The 25991-nt window shown below is 37.9% G+C and overlaps 1 protein-coding gene across 1 annotated transcript in view; it reads left to right on the plus strand.

The window, feature by feature from the left end:
• The first annotated feature begins 418 nt into the window (after positions 1-418).
• RUNX1T1 (RUNX1 partner transcriptional co-repressor 1) overlaps positions 419-25991 on the plus strand; it is a 125367-nt gene continuing 99794 nt past the window's right edge. Inside the window, exon 1 of the mRNA XM_089898931.1 lies at positions 419-13208. Within this exon, the coding sequence (XP_089755057.1) occupies positions 13121-13208 (88 nt within the window). The 5' untranslated portion in view covers positions 419-13120. The remainder of the gene's footprint in view (positions 13209-25991) is intronic.

Genomic DNA, 25991 nt, shown 5'->3' on the forward strand with positions numbered 1-25991 from the left:
CTGTGTCCCCCAAATTAATTACCTGCTTTGTTCCCAAGTTCTAATAATTAGAGCCATGTTCTCTGAATATCTGGCTTAACGTGTTCCTTAGCAGTTATGAACTATGCATCCACTGTTTTCTTTACATTTGCCCTTGCCCCCAACCTAGGAATCACAGTTGGCCACTGGCCAGCAGATATCCTTGGATATGCCCAAATGCATGCCACTCTGTATCCCTCAGTGCCTCCTAATCCAGGCTTTTCCATTACTAAATTCTGTTCTCCCATCAGAATACCACCTTCCTGCACTACACTGAGGCCTTGAGGCCTGTTCCCTCTGTTGATCTCATTCAGCACTCCAGAGTGGTCTTCTGCCCAGTGTTCTTAGTCCCTGAGGCTTGTCCCATCCCAGTCGGTTTGGTCACTCTATATCTCGATCTCGGCATCTCCCAGTTGGCTAGGTCCACTTCCTAGTCACTTCTAAGAGGAGAGGGATTCTGTACCATCTTGAGTTTGATTATGTAATGTAAAGCAGTGGTCCCCAACCTTTTTGGCGCCAGGGACCGGTTTCGTGGAAGAAAATTTTTCCATGGACTGGGCGTGCAGGTTGGGGGGGAAGGTTCAGGGCTGTAAAGTGAGCAATGGAGGAGCGATGGGGAGAGGCAGAGGAAGCTTTGCTCACTCACACGCCCCTCACCTCCTGCTGTGCGTGGCCCGGTTCCTAACAGGGTTGGGGAGCCCTGGTGTAAACTATTCTATTATAAAAAGAAGGATCTAGTGTGTGTGCATTCCCCTAATAGGCAAACTGGAGTTCCCTTTCCAGTTCAGTCACTGACTTTCTGGGTGGCATGGGGGGGGTGCACTCCAGCCCTCAGGTGCATTCTTCAGGAGCAAAATGATAGACTCATTGATCATTAGGCTTCCCAGCTGTCCTATGTACAAGACTATATAGGATATTAGGAGTAGGCTTTCAGGAATTTCCCATAGTTAGGAGAATGAAAAAAATCCTCATTTATATTTTTAATTCTGAGTTGGGGGCACTACCAGCCTGCGTATAATTGGGAAATAGAATCAGTGTGGAACATCATTATCTCCCTACTATTCTTCATTGTGAAGAAGGGGTATGGGGAGTAGTGAGTCATTTTTTCCATAGCCATCCTGGATCTAGGATGATTGTCAGAAAATTTAGTTGTTACTGTACTTTTTTCAGAAGTGAATGATGGAGGGAAGAATCTGTTTATGCAGTGAGAAGGAACTAAAGATTTTAGGTCTTGCTCAAAGAAAATATCCTTCATGCTTTTCCCTCAGGGTTGCTAGACAAGGTGAACTTGGTGCCTGGGGGCAGGAGTGAGGGGCTAGAGGCTAAAGCATGGTGGTGATTGATTGTGCTTACCAGGCTTTCCACAGTCTCAAGGTTTGGACCTAAGTCACTTGGAAATTTAGAAAATGACCTCTTTAAACCATTTTTGGAGAGAACCTGGTAAGTAATAGCTTATTTAAACCAATGGGGTACATTATCATTTGGCTAGAATCAGATGTTAAGTAAGAAGGACCAAAAAACTGTCTGTTGTCTAAAGAACAGTCTGCTGTTCCTTCTAAAAAGTAGTTAAGAGCCCAATTATTACCAGTAACACTTTGATTTTTGTACTTTCATTTTGAAAAAATATAGACATTATTAAAAGTTTAATCCTAATTTGTGAAATTATTAATAATGAACCCAGGCTGGATTTCTTTGGAATTTGGGAACTATTACATTTTTATACTTCTGATTTGATTAAGGTAAGCCCTTTGTCATCATCCAGGATGGCAGTAGAAGCTTCTACTGTTTACTAGGAATGACATGCAAGTTACATTACTTTCATGTGTCACTAGAAACGGAAACCACAGGAATCACTGTGGCTTCATAGGTTATAGAAAGCTTTTGCAGTGGCATTCCAAGTTTGGTGGGAGGCCAAACTGAAGTTCTTTGCCACAAAGATGAATGTCTTAGAAGCATGTATGCAGTGAACTCTTAGTTGGTACCTGACTTGACTGGATTGAATTTTACATCAGAGAAATAACAGAAAATATTACCATGAGATGTAATGGTAGTCTGTCTAAAGATAAGCTCTCAAGAGCTAGGGGGCCCCTAATAATAGGAGAAGAAATATTGCCAGAGCTGTGATGAACTAGCTGTGGCCAGGTCTATTGGAGCACCAGGAGAGAAAACTAGCTGAAAGATGTTAGAGTGTTTGGGGCATCCCTTCCACTAGACCTTGTGGGGAGTGCACCTGGTGACACTGAAGTAGATAGATATGGTACCCGCAAAGGCTGGCATAGGGTTGTGCCAGGGAGCTACCACAGCAGCATTGCTGAGAGCATTTCAAATGCACATCCAATTTGGCAAGCAGAATATTAGAAATTGGGAAGTCATCTCCCAGTGAATATGGTAAGCATGGTGCAAGTTGTGCTTTAAATACAAAGTCTTAGGAAGCTGGTTGCTCTATTTTGTTAAAACTAGATGTACTATATACTCCTTCCCCTAACCTCAAGATACGGGAAGATGTGAGCTGTAAGACAGGTCATGAAACACTGCTAGTTTGTTTTCTGAATCTATGCGTATGTTATGTACACAGTGATAAGCAAACACAGCTGGGAAGAACAGCAGATGATATTGGGACTGGAACTGTGATGTTTATCAGACTGACATAGTAATCCTTTCCTGTGAAAGTGTTCTTTTAAAGTGATGTTGGGATTCTGTAACTTTTATCATGTGTCAGGCAAGTATTCTTTATTGCCCAACCCCTTTCCCTACCTGTCACACATTTTCATTCTCATCTTTAGCTAGATTTATTTAGAAATGAGATCCACGTTTGACCTCTGATGGGAAACAAATGTGGACAATGAATTCGAATCCTTTGTTTAAATAAGGGTAGGTAGGTGCATTTAGACCTGATATTCAGGTCTAAATGGAAAGTGAATGTGATCAGTCTCCATTGACTTGTCCAAGTCAAGCTTTGAGTTGGCTAGAGAAAGCGGGTATAAGATATCAGAGGAAAATATAAATGAAAAGTAATAAAATGAGCAACCCATTAAAGCTAATTTGACTATTTTAAAAGAAAGGCATATGTTCTTTGGGTAGCCCTGGTAATGAAACCTTTTAGAATATTTGCAAGAAAATTAAGATTTTTGCTGTTGGTTGTAAATCTGAAGTAAATTAATAAATATTTAATGAATGCCTACTATGTGTAAAGCAGTGTGTTAGATGGAGGCACAGAACAGGTAGTAAGCTCAGTTCCCATTGAATGATAAACCTGCTCAGGACAAATTAAATAGCTACAAAAGATGAAGAGGCTTGATTACTTACCAGTTAAATGATATAGTAAATGAGATTTTAGAGGTAGAGTGAGTTGGAATTTCAGCTTGTCTTAAGACAGGTAGGATTTATCAAGGCGACATTATTGTAATGGGGTTGTGGGCAGTTATAAGGCAGGAATGGAGACTGGAAAAGGTTTTGGGAGAAGCAAGGTGTCTTGGGGTGGGGTGGGTAGAGGGTAGAGAGAGCGTAAATTAACATATGCAGATACAGCAAAAAGGACCCTTGGGTGATTATTGGGAAATAAACAGAAAGATCATAAGGCATTTGATTAAGCTTTATCTTCTGAGTAAGCCAGATGTTTAAAAAACTGTGTCCTATGGGACCCCTTAGGGTTGGGAGGTGGCATAGAGTGTGCCCAGATTGGGTTCAGGCCCTTTCGTTTATCTTCTCAGCACTGTGAAACCAGAATAGTTCTGTTCTTTATAACAAATTGCTTTAGATTTTCTAGTTGGACTTCTTTTGAACAAAGGATGCCATGGTAAAATAAATCTTAATAAAACCAAAGTAAAAAAAAAAAAAATTGTGCCAGGCAACAGGAAACCATGGACCCAGTTAAAGTTGTGTTTCTGAAGAGTTGGTCTGATTGCGGTGGGCCAGATGGGTTGGAATGGGGGAAGACTGAGGCCAGGTAGGGACCTTGTTTTGCAGTAGTTTAGATGTTAGCTATTATAGAAGGATGGCCAGAATTGGGTTTGTGGGACAAGAAGGAGTAGGCAGATGCCAGAGACATTGCAAAGGAAAAATAATTAGTACTTGGATATCGGGTGGATTTAGAGAGGAGGAAGTGGTGACATCTCAGATTAGATGTCCAGTGCACATAGCTTGCCAGAATTTGGGCATTGCTTCAGTGTTTAAGGGGCAGCTTCCTTACCCCTCATAGACTCATAGAATCACAGCCTCCAGAAAGGAGCCTCAGAACCCAATTGTGTATCCCTGCTCCAGGGATTCTCGTGATCCAGCTGCTTTTGGGAAATGTTGATGGGGCTGTTAACCTCGTAGGTTTTCCTTAAAGGGTACTGGTTGCATGGAGGATTGATTATTCATTGCTCCTATGCTTTGGCTCCTTGCATGGATTTCGAACTGTTTTGAGTTTCCTTTCATTTTGCTGGTAACCTTGGGCCACGTGGGAGAATAAAAAAGTGGTCAGGATGGCTGGGTCTGGACCCTTAACTTTCCACCAGAGCAGCCTAACTGTTTTACATGTTTCAAACATTGGACTTTTGTTTAGGGAATAATTTATAAAAATTTCTTTCAATTCTAATATTATGTAGAGGAGAGAAGGCAGGGACCAGAGAATAAGGGGTCAAGGAGGAGTTGATGGGAGGGCAGAGGCTGTTCTTCTACAGCAGCGTGTCCCAGACTCTGGGCTCAGTACTCTTGAGGAGTGGGGAGCAGTGAGTTTCAAGGGGCTTTTGAACCTAGATTCATTCATTCAGTAGCACAAGCGTTGTCTGCAGACCAAATACTTTTTCACACAATGACATTTTTCAAAAACACTTTAAATGAACAAAAATGCATTAAAATATTACTGAAATTAATAGAAACTTGTCTTTATGTATTTTACAATCAGCAGACTGTAAACAAAATACTATCATGTGTGATATCACAAGTTTTTGTTTTAAAATGGAGGCCTCATATTAGAAAAGTAAAGGAATCCCTTTTATATCTTAAAGGGCCGTGTTCAATTCTTACTAAATTGCTCACTGTTAATTGTCTCCCCTATTTAAGGAATTTTAGTTATTGGAAGAAACAACAACAACAAAATGTAGGACTTTTAGGCTATGGTTCACCAATATAATATTATTTCAGGGACTTTCACCTTGATTTGTTTAGTATCATTTAATTTGAAAACAATGGGAATTCTTTTTACTCTTTGAACTTTAAATTCAGAGTGTGTGGATAAAAATCTCTCAGAATTGGATTTTTTTAAGACTTCTTTCTTCTGTAGCCAATCTATAGTTTTTAAAAGGATGAGACCGATTTATATATGTTGATATGGAATCATTTCTGAGATATATTGTGAAAGGAAAAAAGCAGGGATCAATGTATATAGTGTGCTACATTTTTACCAAAAGTGCATAAACTTCTACTCATGTATATGAATCTGACAATAGTAGTTGCTTTATGGGAAGAAAGTGGGGCTCAGGCATTGGTGGTTGGAAGGAGAATTTTTATTTCACATCTGTTGGTCCTCTGAGTCTTTTGCAAATCTCATACCTGTTTCATTCACTGCAAAGTTAGAGACTGTAGCATCAGCTTGGGATGAATGGTTCTGGGATTCTGCCCTTCTGGGGGAAGGTGATTATGTTCTCTTCTCTGCTAGAAGGCAGTCAAGTGAAGTGGTGAAGAGACCCATCTCCCCAGTGCTTTGCCACTTGTTGAATCTCCTACTCTTCATCTGGAAATAATTCTCATCTGGATAATAATGGCATGACTCATAAGGTTGTCATGTGGATTGCATGAGATGGTATATACAAAGCACAATATCATTTCAGAAAGGCTTGCTTGTGCTAGGCATCTGACTTGACCACTCATGAACTGTCCACTGCTCTCTTCTGAAAGCCCCCTGTAGGATCTTCTCCTCTCTATGGCTGTTCCTTTTCCGTCACCTTCACTCAGCAAATTCTTAATGGAGTCTAGTCCTGTTTAATGCCTGGGGATATAGAGATGTTCAAGTCAGACAATGCTCCTGATTTGCTAGACCTTTCTCACCTCAGCCTTAATTGAGAGCTGTTTCTGCAAGGAACCTACTTTGTCCTCTCCTGAGTTGCTAATGAAACTATTCAAGTTTTCATGACCTCTCTTCTTCAAAGATAGAATTTATTCACATCTAGCATTTTGCTGCTATCCATGTGATTCAGACTTCTCTGCTGATTTGTAAGCTCCTTGAAAGTAGGAGTCTGGAACAGTTGGGGTACTTTTTGATGCTTTATTAAATATTTGGTGAAAGCTCATGTTATTTACTTAATACTGTTCTCAAATATTTCAAGTTATTTACTTAATACTGTCCTCAAATATTTCATTGCTAAGACCAAAATGAAATCTTTGGTTGCAAGGGCATGTCATTTCTTTCCCAATCCGTTTCCCCCCCTTGATCCCTTTTTATTGTGTTCTCTTATCACAGAATGTACAATTTATTGCCACCGTATTTTAGGTTTAAGTTTCAGCAAACAAAAAAAAACCCCACATGTATAGCAGCCCTGGGTAAATTGAAGTGGTCAAGTCACTTGCATGTTCATAAGTGCACGTCTTAACCTGTTTTATTTATTTTTCTCCCTATGGCTCACAAATGTACTTTTTGTCAAGGATGAGATCCCTGAAATTGTAATCAAAATATTGTATGCATGGACATATTTATGAGCTGGAACTGTCCCTTGGATTAGGGCCCCAACAAGGACCATTTTTGTGACTCCCAGCTTTCCCTCTCCCATGCCCTCAAGTGATCCTTTAGGTGCCAGGGGCTCCCGTCCCTCTTTTGGTTGCCATGTCTGTTTTCTGGGCAGACCCCAGGCTGAGCACTTCTCCCTAGCACTCTTCTACAGCCCCCTCTCCCACTCCCTCTTTACTCACCAGTTTTGTCTTTTCTCTGATATTGTGTGGGATTCCAGCTGTTGCTTGATGAACCAGCCTTAAAACTAGGAATGGCACTGGATAGAATGACAGGTCTGTCTCACCCCAAGATTCTGTGGCTGAACACCAAAGCGGGTGAAGCATCTTACTGTCTTTGCTTCCAGGTAACAATTCCAAGAGATGGTTTCAGAAGGGCAGCCTTTAGTTCCTCAATGCAAGTGACCGAACAATTTCAGACAGATATGTGTGGGGAGGAGGCACGGTAGATGCCTTCGTGGAGTGAAGTTCACATGCTGCCTTACTTAATACTCACCTGGGAGTGAGCTCATTTGTAAATCACTCCTAGAGGCTTCCTCACTTGCCCAACGTCGCCCTGCATGGGTTGTGGGGCGAGGTCTGAACCTAGATTTTCTGACTCCCAGGCTTCTCTATTCCAGGGCTCAGTACCACTCTCCTGGAAGTCTTCAAATCCTACCACCCCATTTTTTCCCCATGGACAGGGCCAGCCACACAGGCTGCAGGTGGGAATTATACTAAAGTTAAAATGGAAAATTATCAAGACTTCTCACTGTACTTCGAAAAGTTACTGTTTAGAGTACAAAAAAATATCATAGCTTTACAAGTTTCTGAGGCAGGGAGAAGGAGGGAGAAAAGAGGGAAGAAAGAGGAGAGAGAGATATCAACTGATAAGAAGTAGCAGCAACCAGACAATATTTGCAGTTGGATAATCGTAGTTTTTTTTTTGTTTGTTTTTTTTTTTGTTTTTTGAGACATGTGGCCATCAACCTTGAATACAGATACTTTCAAAGTCTCATTTTTCTTTCATGTGAAAGTTGCCGGCATGGAACAGATGCCTTTATTTGGAGAAACCAGTCTTTGGAAATAATTGGTTCTCTCTTCTCTTATTCTCTAGAGGTGCTCTTCCATAGATGAAATTAGATGAGGAAAAAATTTAATCACAAACCATTAGCTTGTGGTTCTTTATTTTTTTCCACTGCAAAATGTTTTAGGACCTGCACCTTCCACATATTTTGGGATTGTTGACTGAGCATACTTACTTTTATCACTAATAGTACAGCAATGACTTTCAGAAAAGAAAATGTTTTGATTGCACTAGGTCATTTTTTGAGCAGTGACCTAGTGCTTTAATGCTTTAAATCATAATATTAAAATAGGTATTACCTCCTTTCTACTCTCGATTGATAGGAACTGAGCATATTGAATAAAACAACACTTGCACTAGGGGCAAGATAGGCACTTTATAAGTATTATCTCTTCATATCATCCCGGTGAGTTAGGTATTATTATCCTACTGTAGAGATTTACATCTAAAGCTTAGAAAGGTTAAGTGACTTGTTCAAGGTCAAATAGCTAATAAGTGTTAAGACCTGAGATTCCAGTCCAACTGCATGCAGTGAGCTAAGTGGTCAGTGCAGGTAAGGTGCAGTCATTTTAGGAGATTTTATTTTATTGAAGATTAAATTATATCTGTAACGAGATATTTTAGAGCTTCTTACTATTTTAAATTGCCTGCTTTGTTAACTCCTTGATCATCCTGCATTGTCAGTTTGACTAAAAATAATTCATACATTGGTCAGCTGCGTTCTGTTTAATTTTTATCTTTAAAATAATACTTGAAGGATTTTAAAATAATGCTTTATCACAATAAGAGGAAGAGGCTTGAAGAAAAACTAGATAGTGATTCTGTTATCATTTATTCCTTTGTTCACTCAGCCAATACTGAGTGAACACCTTCTGTGAGCCACGCACTGGGTATGAAGACTGTTGAATAAACATGGCCCCTTCCCTCATGGCCATTACAACAAAATGCATATATTGCATCAAGGTAAGGTCTGAAGACAGCAAGAGAATAAGATGGGATCTCTTTCCAGAACAGGAAACTCAATTGATAAACTCAGTTGGGAGATGAGTCTATGCATAAAAACTACTAGAGTGCATTTACACCTTAGAGGTTGTATGGACTTAATGCTGCCTGCAGTTCTTAATCGTGGTATCCTACTGCTTACTGTGGGAGGAAGGGCTGGCTTCACAGCCCTGGATACCCTGGGTGATTTCCATACTGGCCTGTGTATGTACAGTACTGGTGGGAATGGGCTCATATGAACAGTGTCTGGAAGGTAAAGGTAAAGGTTGCCCCGCCTGACATAGACCATAAATGCTATTATAGTTTAAAGAAGTTTAAAGAAGAGAGAATGATCGTGGGCCCCAGGAGTGGTCAGGGAAAGGTTTGTGAAGGTCACAGGGATTGAATTGGGCCTTTATAGCATTTCATTAGTATTCTTTTTAGGTGTCAAGTACAGTTTTACGTATGGAGGATAGAGTAATTAGCAAAACAGACAAGACCCCTGTTCTCATAGATCTTACAGTTTAGGGGGGCATGCAATAGAGACATTTGTAAGATTATTCCCCATAGTGTTAAATGTAATGATGACAATTAAAAAAACAATGTTGTAGAGAATGGTGGGGGTTGCTGCCGGTGGTGGTGAGACTTTATTTTGGATAGGAGGGAAGACTGTCTCTGAGGTTACACTTGAATGAAACCTGAGTGTTGAAAAGGAGCTGGCCATTAAGTGTGGAAGAGTTAATGGGCAAAGCCATAAAGATGAGGTGATGCATTCTACGGGAGTTTATCCATTGAAGAGCTGTACCCTGTAAGGGCATGGACGGAGCAGAGGCTGAAAGGTGTAGGTTAGTGCCAAATCATGGAGGATCTTGAATGTCAGAATAAGGCCAGAATAAGGACTGTTTGTTTCTATGCATATATTAGGGGATGAGGAGTTAGAAGAGAGAAGGAGAATCAGGATGAGTATATGCCATAGAAGCTTAAGGAAACTTGTGCAGGTGGGGCCTTGAAGTTTAGGGACACCCTAAATAGCATAGTGTCCCAGTCACTTCCTGTTGGAAGTTGAATGTAGTCCTAAAGTGAGGCCTACATGGTGGTGCTCCGTTGACTGTTTCAAATCAGGGGGATTCAGAATTGTCCTACAGATAAGGTTGTGGAGGTCTTGACAAAGGTAAGCTACAACCCAGTGTCAGGGACTGTGCTTATTAAGGTAATATTTTCTAAGTAAGGTATGATGTAACAGATTCCTTTTGTGGTAATTCCCCTTGGAACCAAAAACTAATTGTATTTTTATTAAAGTAAAGGGACATTCTTTACATTACAAGATGTTTTTGTGAAAGGAAAAAGTTAAAGGTTTGATTCAGTTCATATTGGTAGATAAAAGAGGTGTGTTAAAGCCTCATTTTTGAAATAACTATCTTATTTACTAAAGGAAAAATTGCCCCAAATGTTGATATAATTCTGTAGAGAGATGTGTTTGGGCAGTGAAGGGATTCCTGGCAGTGACTGAGAAACACAGTAATGGGGAACTGCACTTGATCGCTTTTGAGGTTGATTCTGATGTGTGTAGTCTTTACATCCTATTAAAACTTTGAAAGATAAACTGATACAAGAAGGATTTGCCAAGGCCAGCAACTCTTCCTTTTAAAACCTTGGCTCAGTGTACACATTGAAGGGATGGGGGAGTAAGATAAAAGCATTATAAATACGAGGTTAACTGAATTCAAATAGAAGGTTCTCTCAAGTTATTGCATTCCTTAGAAAATAAATACATTACGCATATGGTTAAGATTGATCAAAAAAGTATTCAGTATGCCAGTGATTACATTCCCATCTGTGATTAAGGTTTTCTGTCTGCATCTGGTTTTCACATTATATTTCTGTAACAAAAATCCTTTATATAGCAGAGTTCACTTTCTGTATTTTCTATTAGCTGCAGCTTGAACTACTGCACAGATCGCAGATTTACACATGTGGTTTTCATTACTTCATACCATTGAGAAAAAGTAATATTTGTTTGGGAATGTCTGTTTTCCACAATTTCCATGGTAATACAACATGTTGAGCCTTTTTAATAACACTCTTGTAGAACTACAAATTGTTTTAGGCATTCTCCTCTTGGTAGAGTTTAGCTTTTAAACTGGTCTCAGTATATGTTCCCCTCATAATGAGGTTTTACAAATTTGAGGGCTTAGGATTGGAACAAAGCAATTATTAAACATAGAGAAATTTTACTTTTGATTGCATGTGATACGGACTTCAGTGTGGAATAAGTATCACAAATAATCTGGATGTATATTTCATAGTGCTCGTTACCATTACTCATTTTATCGTTATTTTATATCAGAAGACCATTTATTATGTTGGAGTTATGAAGAACAAACATAATACTCCAAAGTCATTATTTTGAAAAATCTAAACATTAACTCCTTGGTTTTTTTTGGTGAGTTATCCTATTGATTGTGATATAATGTTTCATATATAAAAATAGTTGAATGAGGAAAATCATCAGTGGGTAACTTGAGGTTTACATTGTGTATTACTTGAATGTGTATTTGTATGCCATGTTAACATTTAAGAATTTATAAACGTACATTTAAAATATTTTGTAATACTATCTTCCTGCCAACTTTTCTCCATTCACTTCAGTATACTCTGATTAAAATAGACACAAGTGAAGTTAAAAAGTGAAATAGTATATTCTATATTGGGAGATCATTTATAATTGAGAAATTTATCTTATAAAGGAAGTTTATCCACATGGTAATTTTATGTGCCTCAAAACTGAGATCCATTATACCATTTTTGATAATTAACGGAGACATTAGTCTTAGCAGTCATGAGAAGGAAGAAAAAGACTAGACTCTAGGGGATTTGTATATACTTGGCCTCCTTCATTTGTTTAATGGAGATTATTAAATATGGCCCACACAGGTAGACTCTACTTTATCAGTCTCTCCGATGCCTTTTGTTGATGGTTGTTGAGGCACTAAATATTATCAAAAATCATGATTGAATCTAAGAAAAGTATCCATTTTCTTCTTTTTCCCAATAATACTTATTTATCCTCTATTTACAAAATATATATTTTTTATCTCAGCGTAGAGACATTGGAAATTCCAGAATTGTGTAGAAAATTACCCATATTTCCATTTTCTGGAAATAATAATATTTGACATCTAGATGTATTTACTTCCAGTCTCCCCTCCTTGGCCCTGTTTAAGTTTTTCTGTTAAGAATGAGAAACATTGATTGCATGATAGCAGAGTCGTAATATGGTGTATAAAGGGCATTGCTTTTCTTTTTTTAAAATAGAAACTGCTTGTTTATATATACATCAGAGTATGTATATTCACCAATTTTAATTTCTAGGGAGTAGTTTGGTCTCTTAAAAAAACAGTAGCAACATCCTTAGTAATATTTTTTGAGACTGCTTTTATAAATCTATCCCTTTGCATTTATTGAGTTATTACTTTATGTGCATATGATTGTGCTAGATTTATGTTTCATAGATTATAAGAACTAAATAGTGATACTTGTTCTATTCATAATAGTGGTGGTAGTAGTAATAGTAGGTGTTTGGGAATGAATGAATGGATTCTAAACCTGCCAAATCTAGCAGGAAAAATGAGAATATTTGGATTGCTTTAGAAGAAAAAAAGAAAGAAGTTTGTTTATTTGGTAAAATGCTTCACTAATAATTGTTGTTACTAATAATTTCAAACTGGTTGGTTGCATAAAGATTATTAGTTACAATTAACACTTGTTTCAGATTATTTTAGCTAATGATGGCAATGTGTAAATTTCAGAACAGTGAAAACAATATTGACACCACTTTGTTTTGAAACGCTATTTAACTTGCATTTAAAATTCCAAAAAATAAAATAAATAACACAGTGTCTCAAAGCATTTTCTAAAGAAACCATATCTGATAGATTATTTAATTTTTAAAAAATAAAACAGGTAAAATCTAACACATTGTTTTAAGGTATTGAATTATGTATATTTTAGACCCAACTTAAGGAAAGAGGAGTTGTGTCCAGCTTTGAGTCAGATGATTGGAGAATTAAGAACCCTATAGGACATGTCACTGCAGGAACTCTGAAAATATTTTCTGTTTTGGATTTTTCTAAAATTTAGAAGGGCTTGTATCTGTTTCTTAAACAAAACAAAACTGGCCTAGTATTAGCGTGTAAGTAGATGGGTGTGATACTTCAGACTGGTTGTGATATATGCGTTTTTTTTCCTTTTGTTGTTGTCAATAGAAAAGATTGATCTCTGGGCTGGTGAACATAATATCTGTCCCAGTCAGAAAAGGAGAGAGGAAATTAGCAGAGCGATTGGTGGAGAATGATATCTGTCAAAAGAAACACTTGGAGAGCACTGAGTTTAGTAATAGGTGACTGCCGGAAAAAAGGGAACTTTGAATATTGTCAAGGTAAGGAACAGACAAATATTTTGACTTTGCAATTTACTTACATGCCAAAAATCAATCTATTATTTTCTTCCTAATAAATTATACTTGTGAAGATTTTTCTTTTCTTTTCCTTACTTCTTCTTCTAGTGCCTGTTGATAACGAATTTGTATTATATATTTAAAAAATTTGTCTTTGAAATCTTTGGATGTGGGATTGGGTGGTGATCAGTCAGCCTGGCTGTGGGAGCCCTTGTTTGATAGCTTTGGGTCTGAAGATAGCAAATGATCAAGTACCATTTTTTTTTTTAACCCCTTTTCTTGTTGCTGTGCTTCTTGCCATGTTTCATAATACATCTGTTATAAGCTGAGCAATACTTGGAGTTAAAGAGTAAAAGCTATGTCATGATTTCTGTGTTTACTGCAACTAGAGATGGTATTTTCTGAAGCAGTTTGTTGACTAAAGAGGGAAAAAAGTGCTTTTCCATTTATTATTTCTTCTGTTTGATTTGGATATTTTTTTAAACTTGTAGGTGAATATCATTTCCTAAGCAGAATTCATGTCCATAGGCACGTTTAAAAATATAAAGGTCTAACTTTAGGAAAACAGCAAAATGTACACTGTTTCCCATTTGGCAAGTGACTTCTTAAAGTCTGCAACATTTAAAAATTAAGGAGAGCCCTGCATTATGGGTTCCAGAGAGTTGATGCCTCCTGCAGCCAGCTCTGTTTCAGTTTTAGTGGACTTGTGCAGAAGCACAGATGAATAAAGATAAATTGTGCTAAGAAAGAATTGAGAGTTAACACAAACGTTGTGTGATATAGGTTGGCACTGTTAGTGATTAGGTGGGGATTTTTGAAGTTCTGTGACTGCCTGCCTGACTACATGGAAAAGGTAGTAGCAAAATATTTACCCTTCATGGCCATTGTTCTGGAAACATAGCTGCTGGTGTCCGTCCGTCCGTCCGTCCCCCCCCCCCCCCCACCACATAACTTCTACTCTTGCAGTTCCTACAAAGGCTTATTGGCTTTTTCTTAAAGTTCCCAAGGTGTTGGCAAATGAGGGTGTTTTGTTTTTGTTTTTGAAAGACCAGAGAAAATGAAATGATTCCCTGTATAATTATAGGCTCCTTTGAGATAGCCTAAGTCATGATTTGGTTTCTGTCTGTATTTCTCTTCCTTTCATTCCTCCATCTTCATAATATGATGTTCTTCTACTGTAATTAGTGAGAGACATAAATTTGAAAGAGAAGATGAGGAATTCAAAAATTTATTAAGTAATTGAGACATCTCTCACCTCTGCTTCTGTCTTTGTACCTGTGTACTATTGATAATAAAAATAAATTTTTTGAGAACTCAAATCTTGGTTGATTAGATTTCTCAAGTCCAGCATAGAAAAAAAATTGTTAATATCTTAAAGGAAACAAACATAATAATAACAACAACAACCCTTGCTTTAGAATTGCTTTCTCTTCATCTTCCATCAGAAGAAAGCACTTTGTTTCAAAGAGGGTATAATTCTCTGCTTTCTGCCTTACGTATCTCTGTGGGGGGGGGGAGTGACAGTATGATAAAAATATATAAGGTGCAGATTGCAAATTGAAAAGAATATTGGATTTTTAAAACTTGAGCATATATTGCAGATACATAGTGTCATCGTCTTTACCCACCCCTATCCCATTACAACAGTATTCTCTCCTGGTCATGTGGCATATCTCTGTGGGCTGCTGACACAGAGGACCATTGCAGCATGGAAGATCCATATTGAGAGCAAAAACGCATGACAAAGACACATTTTAAAACAAGTTTAATGCACATTATTTGTTATAATATGCAAATACCGATCCTAAGTATCATGTATCAAAAACACCATGTTGAGTTTCTTCTCTCTCTCGCTTTCTTGTGTGTGTGGGTGTACATACTTAAAAAATGATGTGTGTGCGCACACACGTATATATACATATATATATGTACATGTATGTATATAATTGTGTGTGTTGGCCTATTTTATAACTGTTGAGTTTTCTTTATGATTCATGTGGCATTGAAAAATTTACTCCTAGTTTTTTCTTTTTTGTGATGGTAGTAGGTGTATATAAATATGGGGTTTAGACTCAGGTTGAGCCAAAAAGTAGAGAAAAACAGAAATCACATACTTTAAATTTACAAGCATGGAGTCCATTGGATTCTTGGGGATATTAATTTGGAAGCAGAAAAAGCAAAGAACTATATGAAATTGAGCAGTTGTGGCAGTAAGACACAGTGACCTGAGGTGGTGCCAGAGAGTCTGGTCACTGTGATGAGTCTGAAGCAAGGCAGGGGTCACCAGGAGACAAGCCTGTCTCTTTTGGGTGGCCAGGGGAGGAATGATGCCTTATGGACAGTCACCAGCTTAGCTTGGAAGCTGATAAAGGCAAAACGCTGCTATGTTTCCTCCCAGTATTTTAAAGCATATCCAAAATATGCACAATGTTCACTTTTCTAGAATTCTGTTATGTGTGTCTTTGTGAGGAGTGAGTGGATTTGGGACAGTTAGGAGTGGTATCCAGCTTGAGGAGCTTGCTCTTAAAAGCCATTAAGGAAAATACTAAGAAGGGTCCAATATTTGTCATATAAAAAAGTTAATTGGCCATCTAAAAGATGCAAGGACATTAGCAGGAAAGCAGTTATGACAGAGGAAACTTGTTGCAAAGTGGTATGTATTTATGTTCGAATCATGGGATGGATATTTATGTAGTACCAATTTTTAGATATTGTATTATGAGATATTTAAAAATAAAAACATTTAATTTAGATGATGCTGTGCACCTTCAAATATTGGTATCTTTATTAGGAAAAGAAGAAAGTTATTTTCTTAAGCAAAACTGCTGGGTTTTGAGGGCATTTGCCTATATTTTTAGTTTTTCTTGGTCATGTTTGAGGGGTCTGATAGTATTAATGGGCTTTACCCCACACGGAGCTTTGAGCTTATTGTAGCACTGCACACTGATCCCAGGTCAGTGTGATGCGTGAAATCAATTTATTTGAATCTCTTTGCCTCTATAGGAATTTGGCAGCATGCCAGTTGTTTTCATTTAATGTTCTTTGTGTTGAACGCAGACAAGCAGGCATGCTTTTGTATTCATCTTTCTTTTGGTCTCTGTCTCTTTCAGCCAATATTTTACTCTATGGATTTCGAGATGAAGGAAGAATATATTATTTATATGATTCTAATCATTACTTAATGTGTGTGTGTGCTACTTTCTTATCTTTTAAGGGATTTTTAAAAATATTCCTGAGTTTTAAGGGTGACTTTCTTTGTAGAGAAGAAATATTTTAGTTTTTTAAAAATAACATTTTTGATGAAACATAATAAACCAGATTGTAGGTGGTATTTACTTACCATGATGCTCATTATCAAAACTGAAAATAACAATATTAATTACACTATACAACAGATGTTTAATTTGTGAACTGGATGATCAAAATCACTTCTTGGGGAGCTTTTTGAAAGTAAAGATTAATACTTTAATCAAGCACACGCTAAAGAAAAAAATATTATCTGGGTATTATTATCTTTGAATAATCCGTGTTGATTAAGATGCCAGTGTTTTACATAGATTTGTTGTTATATGTGATTTTTTTACAAAATTCCTGCCATTAGGGAAATTTTTTGCTCTTAAAATTTGGAGGGTCATGACAGGGAACAGCACAGAGGTTTTTACGACAAATAGACTCAGACCTTTCTGTGGATGTTTTTGTAGGGAGGATTTGTTTCTGGGTCAGCTTTAGGAAAAGGTGGAGAAGGAAACGAGAGAGAGTGAGAGGAGAATGCTCTGTTGATGCTCCGGGCAGTTCTTGCGGAAGTTGATATGCAGAACCAGGGAGCCGCGGCTTCGGGGTCAGGCTCATACCCAGCAGCCCTGCTTCCTTGTTTAATTACCTGAAGAGCAAAACAGTCAGCCTGAGAGTGTGTGAAAGCCCAGTATCTCTGCAGCCGCCTGGCGCTCTGACATCCTGCAAGGCCAGCCCTGTCTGTCCGCCAGCGTCAAGCTGGCTCCCGCCCTGGGTTCCTTTCTTTCTGGAGGCATTGTGTGGAAGAGGGTTTGGTCAGGAATTTGAGGTTCCTGCCAGTGCTGTGTCCCTGCTCTTTCTTTCTGGACTACGGTGACAGACATGCTTGATTTTTTTTTTTTTTCCTTAATGGGTTTAAAAATCTGTCTTTTTCATTTTACACCCTGGCCTTGCTATGAAACAATATCTCTATCAACAGCAACAGACATTAACCAGTGCAGGACTGGCCTCAGTTAATGGGTTCTCATTTTCCTAATTCCTGTTATTTAGTGTCCTTCGCGTGTTGCCTTTTTAGGTCAGATTCACTGGTAGTTTGGTGTGGTACTAGCAATTAAGGTTGTTTTTTTGTGAGGCAGTTTTGGAATCTTAATCTGCCCATGAAAACAGAATAGTCCATTTTTAAACAAAGGTGATAGAACCTTTAAGGTTGGATTTTTTCCTTTCCCTGGAATTTAAATATGGATGTGGACCTTTGCTGTGGGAAGGGCCATACCCTTTGAAGAAGCTGAGGGTGGTGAGAAATATTATTTGGAATGTGTGGCCAATTTGACAGTAGTATAGGGTACTCTGAGGAATGCTTGGAGATGGAGCCATTTGGGAGATCCCCAGAGTATAACAAGATGTTATGTTGCCAAGAGGAAATCCAGCAGGTTCTTTATGCACAGGGTGGGCTGGTGAAATGTCTGCACTGTGGGTGGGGGAGCAAAGGTGGTGGTGGTGGGGTTTCCTGCAGAGGGGGGGGAAAGTGTGACTACATGTGCAGTGATTTGGTTTTTCCAGCTACTTCATTAGGATTCTGTCATGCAGACTTCAGGGCATTTACCCTTTAGATGCACATATGTGCATCCCATTAATGTTAATAGGAGTTGCCGTCAAGTAAAGAGAGCAGCAGTGTGTACCTGTGTTCTGTATGAGCACAGCTCCAGGGGATTGATTCCATTCTTTGCAAAGAATAAAGGAATTGGACTTTGCAGGGAGGAGTTTGGTAGGAATCATTCTAAAAACTTATTTTTCATATTATATTTATGGAAGCGATGTCAATATTTTATGTGTTTGTATACCACTCCAGTGAAAAGTATATAATCATTTAAATAATTGGATTAGCCTCGTTCATCTTGTGATGGAGCTGGCATCTCCATGATCTATTTATACGCTAGCATAAGTAGTAGTATGTGGATCCTTAGGCACGTGCATGTTTATTTATGTATCAGCCTGCTGCATTTCTTTGAGTATTATTCCTCTTTCAACATCAGTATAAATATGAGAAAAGAAAACAGGTAAATATATTTTAAGCCACAGTCAGCATTCCTAACTGGTGTCCTCCTCCACTGACAGACTCCAGGTACACCCCTTTCAAGCTCCAGGTTTTTGGTAGTTCTATCCAGCTGGAGCTTTCTTAAATGCAAGTAACATTACTGCCAGTTGTAGCATTAAGCCTTAGCAGCAGGGAGTGTATAGCGTGAGAAAAACTTGGAGGACTTTGAAAAGTGAATGGGGAGAGTTGTGGCTTGCAGGTGGTGGCACCAGGAACTAAGGAACAAACTATGAACAAGAAAATGGGGTTGTTGCCTTGCACTGAGTGTGCTCAGTAAGTGGAGTGAAATGGCAAGAAAAAAGCAGATCTGTGGGACAAGAGAAAGGGAGGAAGTGAATTACTCTAGAAGAGAGAAGGGAAGAAGCCAAAATCTATTAGTAACTGTGGACCTGTGTCAATTTACCAACAGGAATCAAAACAGAACATTCTGATAGATAAAAAAGTCACAGTATTCCAAAATTTTAGTAAGATTCTGGTATCTACAATTAAGAATAACTTTAATGAGAAGTGAGAGTGAAAATTGAAATTTCCATACAGAGTAAGAATTAGGTTGAGATTTTTAGGTTTTAACCACTGTTCAGTGTATTTCAGAATATACAGCATTGCATTCTAGTCTGCCTGGTCTTGTGGGGGGGTGAAGGGAGGAGGAGCGGGGTACCTGATGAAATCCAGGAGGGTCGGAGTGAAACGTTAATTTAAAAATTTACATTGTTATAAAAGCAAATATACTGTGCTGGGTATTATTTGAACAAATAAAGCAGTTTTGGAATGAAAACTTATAATGGAATCCATAATACCTAGGTTTGAATTTGTTTATAAATGTGGCAAATTAGTATGTGTGGATGGATTTTGCTAATTTGCAATGTGGAGAGATAGAAGTGGAGAGTTTGTTAGAGATAAAAGTCCTGTGAAAAAAGAATATGATGAAAAAATTCTGGGATTTTTTTTGGTTTGTTTGTTTGTTTTATTGCTGTGTGTTTGCTCCACCTGGTGGATTTTGTTGAAAGTGTTTTAATCCATGTTAATGAAAAGACTGCCCTGCACACAATTTACAGTAAGATGAATCTTTTGTTTTATTTTTGTTGCTGTGAAAAATAGTTTAATTCCTATCAAGGTCAAAACATTTGTCTTTTGTTCAGTATTTTCATTGCATTGAAAGTAATATTTATTGTTTCTTCTGGCTCAGAAATGTAATACATGCTCACTTCAGAAGATTTGGAAAATAGAGAAAAATTAAAAGAGGAAAATAAACATGATTTATAATTTCATCACCCAGAATCATTGCATTATTTTTAAGAATAGATGTTATCAGAAGAGGACCGCTTTTGCATTTACATTTATTTAAAGATATGTGGAATGTTAAATACTATGCCAAAGTGTGATTGATGAAGATTATTATAATTATTTTTGGGCACATGCTGCCTTTAAAATTCCCAGTCTCTAAAAAAAAATCAGTGTTTTGCAGGAACTGCATTTGCTAAGCTACATGTCTACAGAAGGCAAAGGTAGTAGAGATTAAAGGTACCTCATGCATTCATAGGGCTGTTCATACGGGTGACGAGATCTGTTGTTTGCTGGACTTACACAGATTGCTTTCTTTAGAAATCTTAAGGAGTCAGTTGTGCTTTGATCATCTTATTGTTTTCCTTAGGTTATTCTTTTTTTCTCCTTTAGACTCTAAAAGCTCTGTAACAGAAGGTGAAGTTTTGAAAACAGTGTCTCCATATGCAAGGGATTTGGAGACCTTTTTATTGTCTTTAAAATTGTCATTCACAGTCCTCATTAGCATTTATTGTTGCAAGCATACAGGCAGAAAATGTGAAATTGGTATGTCATGAATAGCCCCACAGAGCTCTCGAGCCCTCCGAGTTTGCCTGCATGTGGTGTGGGCTGGGCTTTGAGGGAAAGCTGTCCAGATGGCTGCCTGCACAGGGCAGAGCTGCAGGTTTTTGTCTCTGGTGCTGGGAGGAGGGTAAGTTCATCGGAGCATACGCCATCACCCTTGCTTTTTAACAAAACTAACTTGCCGTTAGTTAGGATGGGGAGGTGGTGACATTGAAACAAAGGTTTTCCATAGAGTGTTACAGTCCTTGTCAAATGGGTAAGAGATGAGTATAGAGTGTCTTCTACATTATCTGAGTGATTTTTGTAGCTATAAAACATAGGAGGAAACTAAATGGCAACTTATTTGCAGATTTTACATGCAAGTGTATACTTTTTAAGATCGATTGTTTTTATGGGAATATGCTTTTGTATGAAGAGAGAGTTGGTATAGCTAGTATACAGCCTTGTGGATTACTAAGGAAGTGTTTTACTTTAAAATTTTAAAAAATAATTTAACCCTTTGCTGGTGCCTATGGATTAATCTACATTTAATGATATTAGTAGGTTTGAAGTTTGCATTTAACATTCAGACAATGCAAGTGTTAAATCTGTTTTAACATTTCAGATTTTTTTTGAATATTAGGTACTGAAAATCAAAAGTTGGTGGTGGAAAAGAACTGCAATATATTGTGATATTTTAAAGGCCTTGGCACTGTTAGAAACAATTCATAATAATTACAAATACAGATTTTGTTTTTGCACGTGATAGTTCATCTTAAACAGATTTCATTTTGTAGAAATATACATACATGCTCCCTACATACTTAAATGTAATAATACACATCTTTTCATTCATATGTAGAGAACATTATACTTCAACCAGAGTTAAGAATCAAATACAGTGCCTAAAAATTTTTTGGAATGATATAACTAACATTTTATTCTGAAGGTGGAAAAAAATATATCATAGAGACTTTTGGGCTTATCAGCTTAGGTAATCATTATTATTTAAAAGTTTGTTGTGATTGGCATCTTCAAATTACAGTTTAGAGCACATTATTAACTCACTTTAACTGATTGGAGAAACAAAAATCAAAGGGACCTGAGTCCTTTGGTTTGACATGTCACAGGTGAAGGGAAAGGGTCATGACTTCTAGTTCTTGACCTACCACTTGCCCTGGTAGATTTGGATTTCTCGACAGACCATATAGCATGTTCTCCATGGGACACTGTTTTGTATGGTGCTTTGTCATCTAGTTGCAAATGATCCGAGCAGCGAAGCTTTTCTGCTGCTGTGATGTCTGGTATAATCACCTAATAAGATAAGCTTCCTCTATCCAGCATGTTTTCTTTGACTTGATTCCATCTTATTGCTAGCACTTAGGCTCTCTTGGATAGCCCTAAATAACCCTTTGACCCCGTGATGTTTATACACCCTTCAAATTCTTAAGATGGCAATGATGTCTCCTGTTCTTTTGTCATTTAAGCAAAGCTCTTGTGAGCTCTTCTGTGGGCTGGCTGAAAGTTGTGGAGACAAAAATGCTTGCCAGTCATTTCCCCCAAAGGAAGTATTTGAGGGAAATAGCATGAATGTGTCCAGTTGTTTACAACAGACTTTTATATAAAGGAGGTTAAAATGACAGATATTCTCTTACCTTTATAAAATACTTTAATGAACTTTTTAACTTAATTATTTTCTATCCCACTCATTTCGTTCTGGTTGGCTGCATCTTATGTTGTAGCCTAACTAAAACATAAACCGTTTGTTTTCCTTGCAGACAAAGTATAATTGGATTTATCTTTGTCAGGAGACAATCTATTATGGCTTTTATTTAATACAGTTTCAGATGTCTTTCAGTGGCAGAAACAAATTAATGTACATTTTTATTAGGTGTTGTATCTATTTAATTGACTGTCAAAGTGATGAGAAGTTAGGAAATCATCCAAAAGAGAGGTCCATCTCCCGTAGCCCAACAGCTCACACATTAGGTAGGTTTGCCCTGTCAGTGGGATGCCTTTAGAAAACACTAATAGCTTCCAGCTGGGTGGAAAATCAAAACCTTTGGGGTCTGACAAAACTAGCAGATTTGAATTTGAAAGCAGAGCTAATGCCTCCATTTTATTTTTTACCACTCGCCCATAAAACATTATTTTCCAATATGTCAGCCTCATTTGGTGGCCAGTGGTCTGAAATTGAAAGTGGAACAAGCAAGCGGAGAAATCTGGACATTAGTGAGTCCGCCCTTTCAAGCTGGTGTGCCACTTTGTGGACAGGTCTCCCCTAAGAGCAGGGGGGTCTTAATGACCATTCATCAATGCTCGTTGGCTGATCATTGAGTGCCTTCTCATTCAGTTTATCAAGTCTTGCACATAAAAAGTCAGAATAAGCCTTATTCAGCTTTGTTAAAGGCAACTAGGAGTAAAATGCTCCATTTGAACCCATTTTGCCCTGTTTTTTCACTTTGTTAATGCAGCCCTGCTTAAATGAGTGCCTTTATTGGGTCGGTTAGAATATCTGAAACTATTAATTCTCTTGTATTGAATAGCTGGTGGCAGGCCAGAGCAGATGGGGTAGGAAGGTATTTGGTTGGGTGTATTGCTTTCAATTAGGATCAATGAGGTTTCAGCTCCTTTGAATTAACTCACTTAATACCTACTGTGTGAAGTCACAGTGTATCACAACAGCCTGCTAGGAGCAAGTGGAAAGTTGAGAAGACCTGTGGAAAAGCTTTAACTCAAACTCTTCCTTCACCAGTGCAGAGAGCTTTCATTAACTGCAATTTCGGTAGACTGCTAGTCCCTATTGGTAAGTCAGGTTTGAACAAAGGAAAAATCTGTACTATAGGGATGGTCTGTTTTGGAAACAAGTGGAAAATACCTTAGAGTAATACAATACCATAACGTCCTTCTAGTGAATGAGCTAAATATACTGTCAGAAATTTATGTATTATTTTGGGAGCTGGGCATTCAGTTGTTGACTAAATTTACTGATTTGGAAAGTGATGTTTTAGATGACTCCCCTTAAAAAAAATTGCCTTAAAAATGCTCTGTGTCCTTAATTAAAAGACATGCATTAACTGACATGGCTCTTCTAAGGAAGACACTTAATTGGTCAGCAATGTATTCTTTGTTACTGTTTTTAATATATTTTAATTTTTAGAAATATGTTTCCTAATGGTAATGCAGGTCGGTGTGTTATGCCAGGGAAAACTTCCACAATACATATTCTTTTTTCCCACTCACTTACATAAATGTATTCATCATGTTATTGATTGTCTATTTTTATTATACAATTTGAATGTTAGAGATCTTGGCTCCTTATACTCTTTTTTTTTTTTTTTTTTTAATTAAAGGGAAAGTTACCTCTGTCTAAGTAACTGTGTATAGAACTATAGAACTATGCATCCAGGCTTTCCTGTTCAGGGAGAGCTGCCAAATGGGGTTGCTGCTTTGCTTGCCTCCATGGCTTAAAGGATAAGAGGAGGAAACTGGTTCCTGGAGAAAAATGCTGAACTAGTCTCAGGTGCACACACACTCAGGCCCTTTCTGCAATCAGATTTCTAGGTGAGAATCTCCAGGGATCCAGGTTTTGTTGATGTGGATCAATTTAAAGTGGCAATTACTGTAGTCAGATAACAGCTTAAAAAGCTTTTTTACACATAGAAAAGATACATAATCACACAGCATATGGAACTTCAATTTTCTGAGCTGTGGTTTAAGGACTTGCAGTGTACCGATATTAAGACCCAGTTTTAAAACCGGTTATCATCCAGTTTTCTTAAAGTGTATTGCATTTTTGTCCTATGATTTTCTATTTTAGAAGTGATTCACCATGCATATTGATGAAAGTTGGGTTTCCCACTGTGAAAATGTTCTCTTTCTAACATAGGTATAGTATTAAAAAGAAAATCAGTGGCATGCAGCATTGAGTGGCTTAAAAAAAAAATACTCTCTTTAAAAATGAAAATCTGCAGATTTAGGATGCTGGATTCCATAAAGGCCCTTATAGCAGGGCTTAATTGATTATCCACCCATGCCTGCTATAAAGCTTTCTGTCATAAGAATGTTTGAACTCGGTGCATAACTGTTCTGAAATCCATTACACAGAACCTCATTACAAGTGACATCTAACTAAGATGAACAAAAAGATTGGCCTCATAAATAGGGTGCAGTACACTATTAGTGACAGAACAGAGTAATCATTATGAATTATAGTCATTTTACAAGTTGTCTCTGACAGTGATGGATTTTTGAGGGGTTCACTAGATGAAGCAGCACTTCTTGGACACAGTATTTGAGGACTGTAAAAGTCCTTATTGATTGACACTGTTTACCAAAGATGATCTTTTCTTAGTTTGTGCAGGGTATGTGTGTACATGGGCACGCTTTGAAACAGGTTGTGTGCACTCTTGGGATAAGGTGTAGGAAGGGTGAGGAGGTAGAAGTCAAGAGTCACTGCCTCTATTTTCAGATGGGTTTTTATGGTTTCTTTGAGGCAGCAAGTAGAGGGAAAATCAATCTGATAAGGGCTAAAAGCATATCGAAAGTGTAGAATAAGCACAGGATGAGTTGGAAAACTGTGAAGGCAGAGCAAGAGTTAAGGGGGATGCTCCCGGCTGTCATATTCATGGAGCTTGTGGGCTGGTCAGAGGCTCCTAAGTAGAATTGTTTCTGTGTTGATACTGGATTGAACATACACTGGAAAGGTAAAGCCTGAGGGGGTCTGTCTCATCGTGTGTCGTGTTGTTAACCTCACAGAGACCTAGGAAAGATTTGCAGGTGTTAAACTGAGGAAGAGTTTTAGAAGTGAACAGTATTTTCCTTCTGCCTGGCATTTTTGTGTGTGTAGAAAAGTCATGCAAGGCAGGCAGGCATATGTTTCTCCTATGAGGCAAGGATGTTTTACAAAGGACTAAAGAGGGACTGCTGAGAGGAAAATAGCCAGCTTTAGATAAAGCACTATAACAAAGGCTCTAGTTTTATATATCATGGTGTCCATTAAAGCTTAATAGAGAAGAGTCCATTGAACCTGGCTGGGTATGTGTTATTCATGGGAAGGATAAACATTTAAGAGCGTGCAAAAAAATCAGAAATCAGGAGGACATGATGGTTCAGCTTTTGAAAAGTCTTTACAGTGAAGATTTTGTTTTCATCTCCCATGGATCTCTATGCAAGGTAGAGGAGAGTAAGCTAAGAATGTTTGGAGCATATCAACGCAGGGATCCCAGGGGGTTAAAAGCACGCTAGTAAAATAAAAGTGGTCTGCTTCTGCTTCTCAAAAGTGTTCTATTTTACACATACTACTGAGAAGCTGACAAAGGAAATGATTCTGATACTTTGTTCAGCCTGATAAACTGGCACAGTATACACCGTCTTAGAACAATTTTTATACTGTTTTTGACTTCCAGTTCAATAAACAAGCTTTGAGGTCTGTGCCTGTGTTTGTTTTTTTTTAAATAAAGTTCCAAATTATGGGGGTTAACATGCAAAGGTGGAAAGGACAGCTTTCATTGTGAGCAGTGGTAGGGGGCCAGGTCTACTTTCTATTCTTTTGGCAAAATAAGGGTTAAGTTGTAACGGGCTGGGGGTGGTGGTGAATGAATTATTCAGCATTT

Source organism: Delphinapterus leucas, chromosome 17 (assembly GCF_059928025.1).
Source record: "Delphinapterus leucas isolate spDelLeu-1000000601 "Yukka" chromosome 17, BTC_Dleu_Yukka2, whole genome shotgun sequence".
Taxonomy (NCBI): Eukaryota; Metazoa; Chordata; class Mammalia; order Artiodactyla; family Monodontidae; genus Delphinapterus; species Delphinapterus leucas.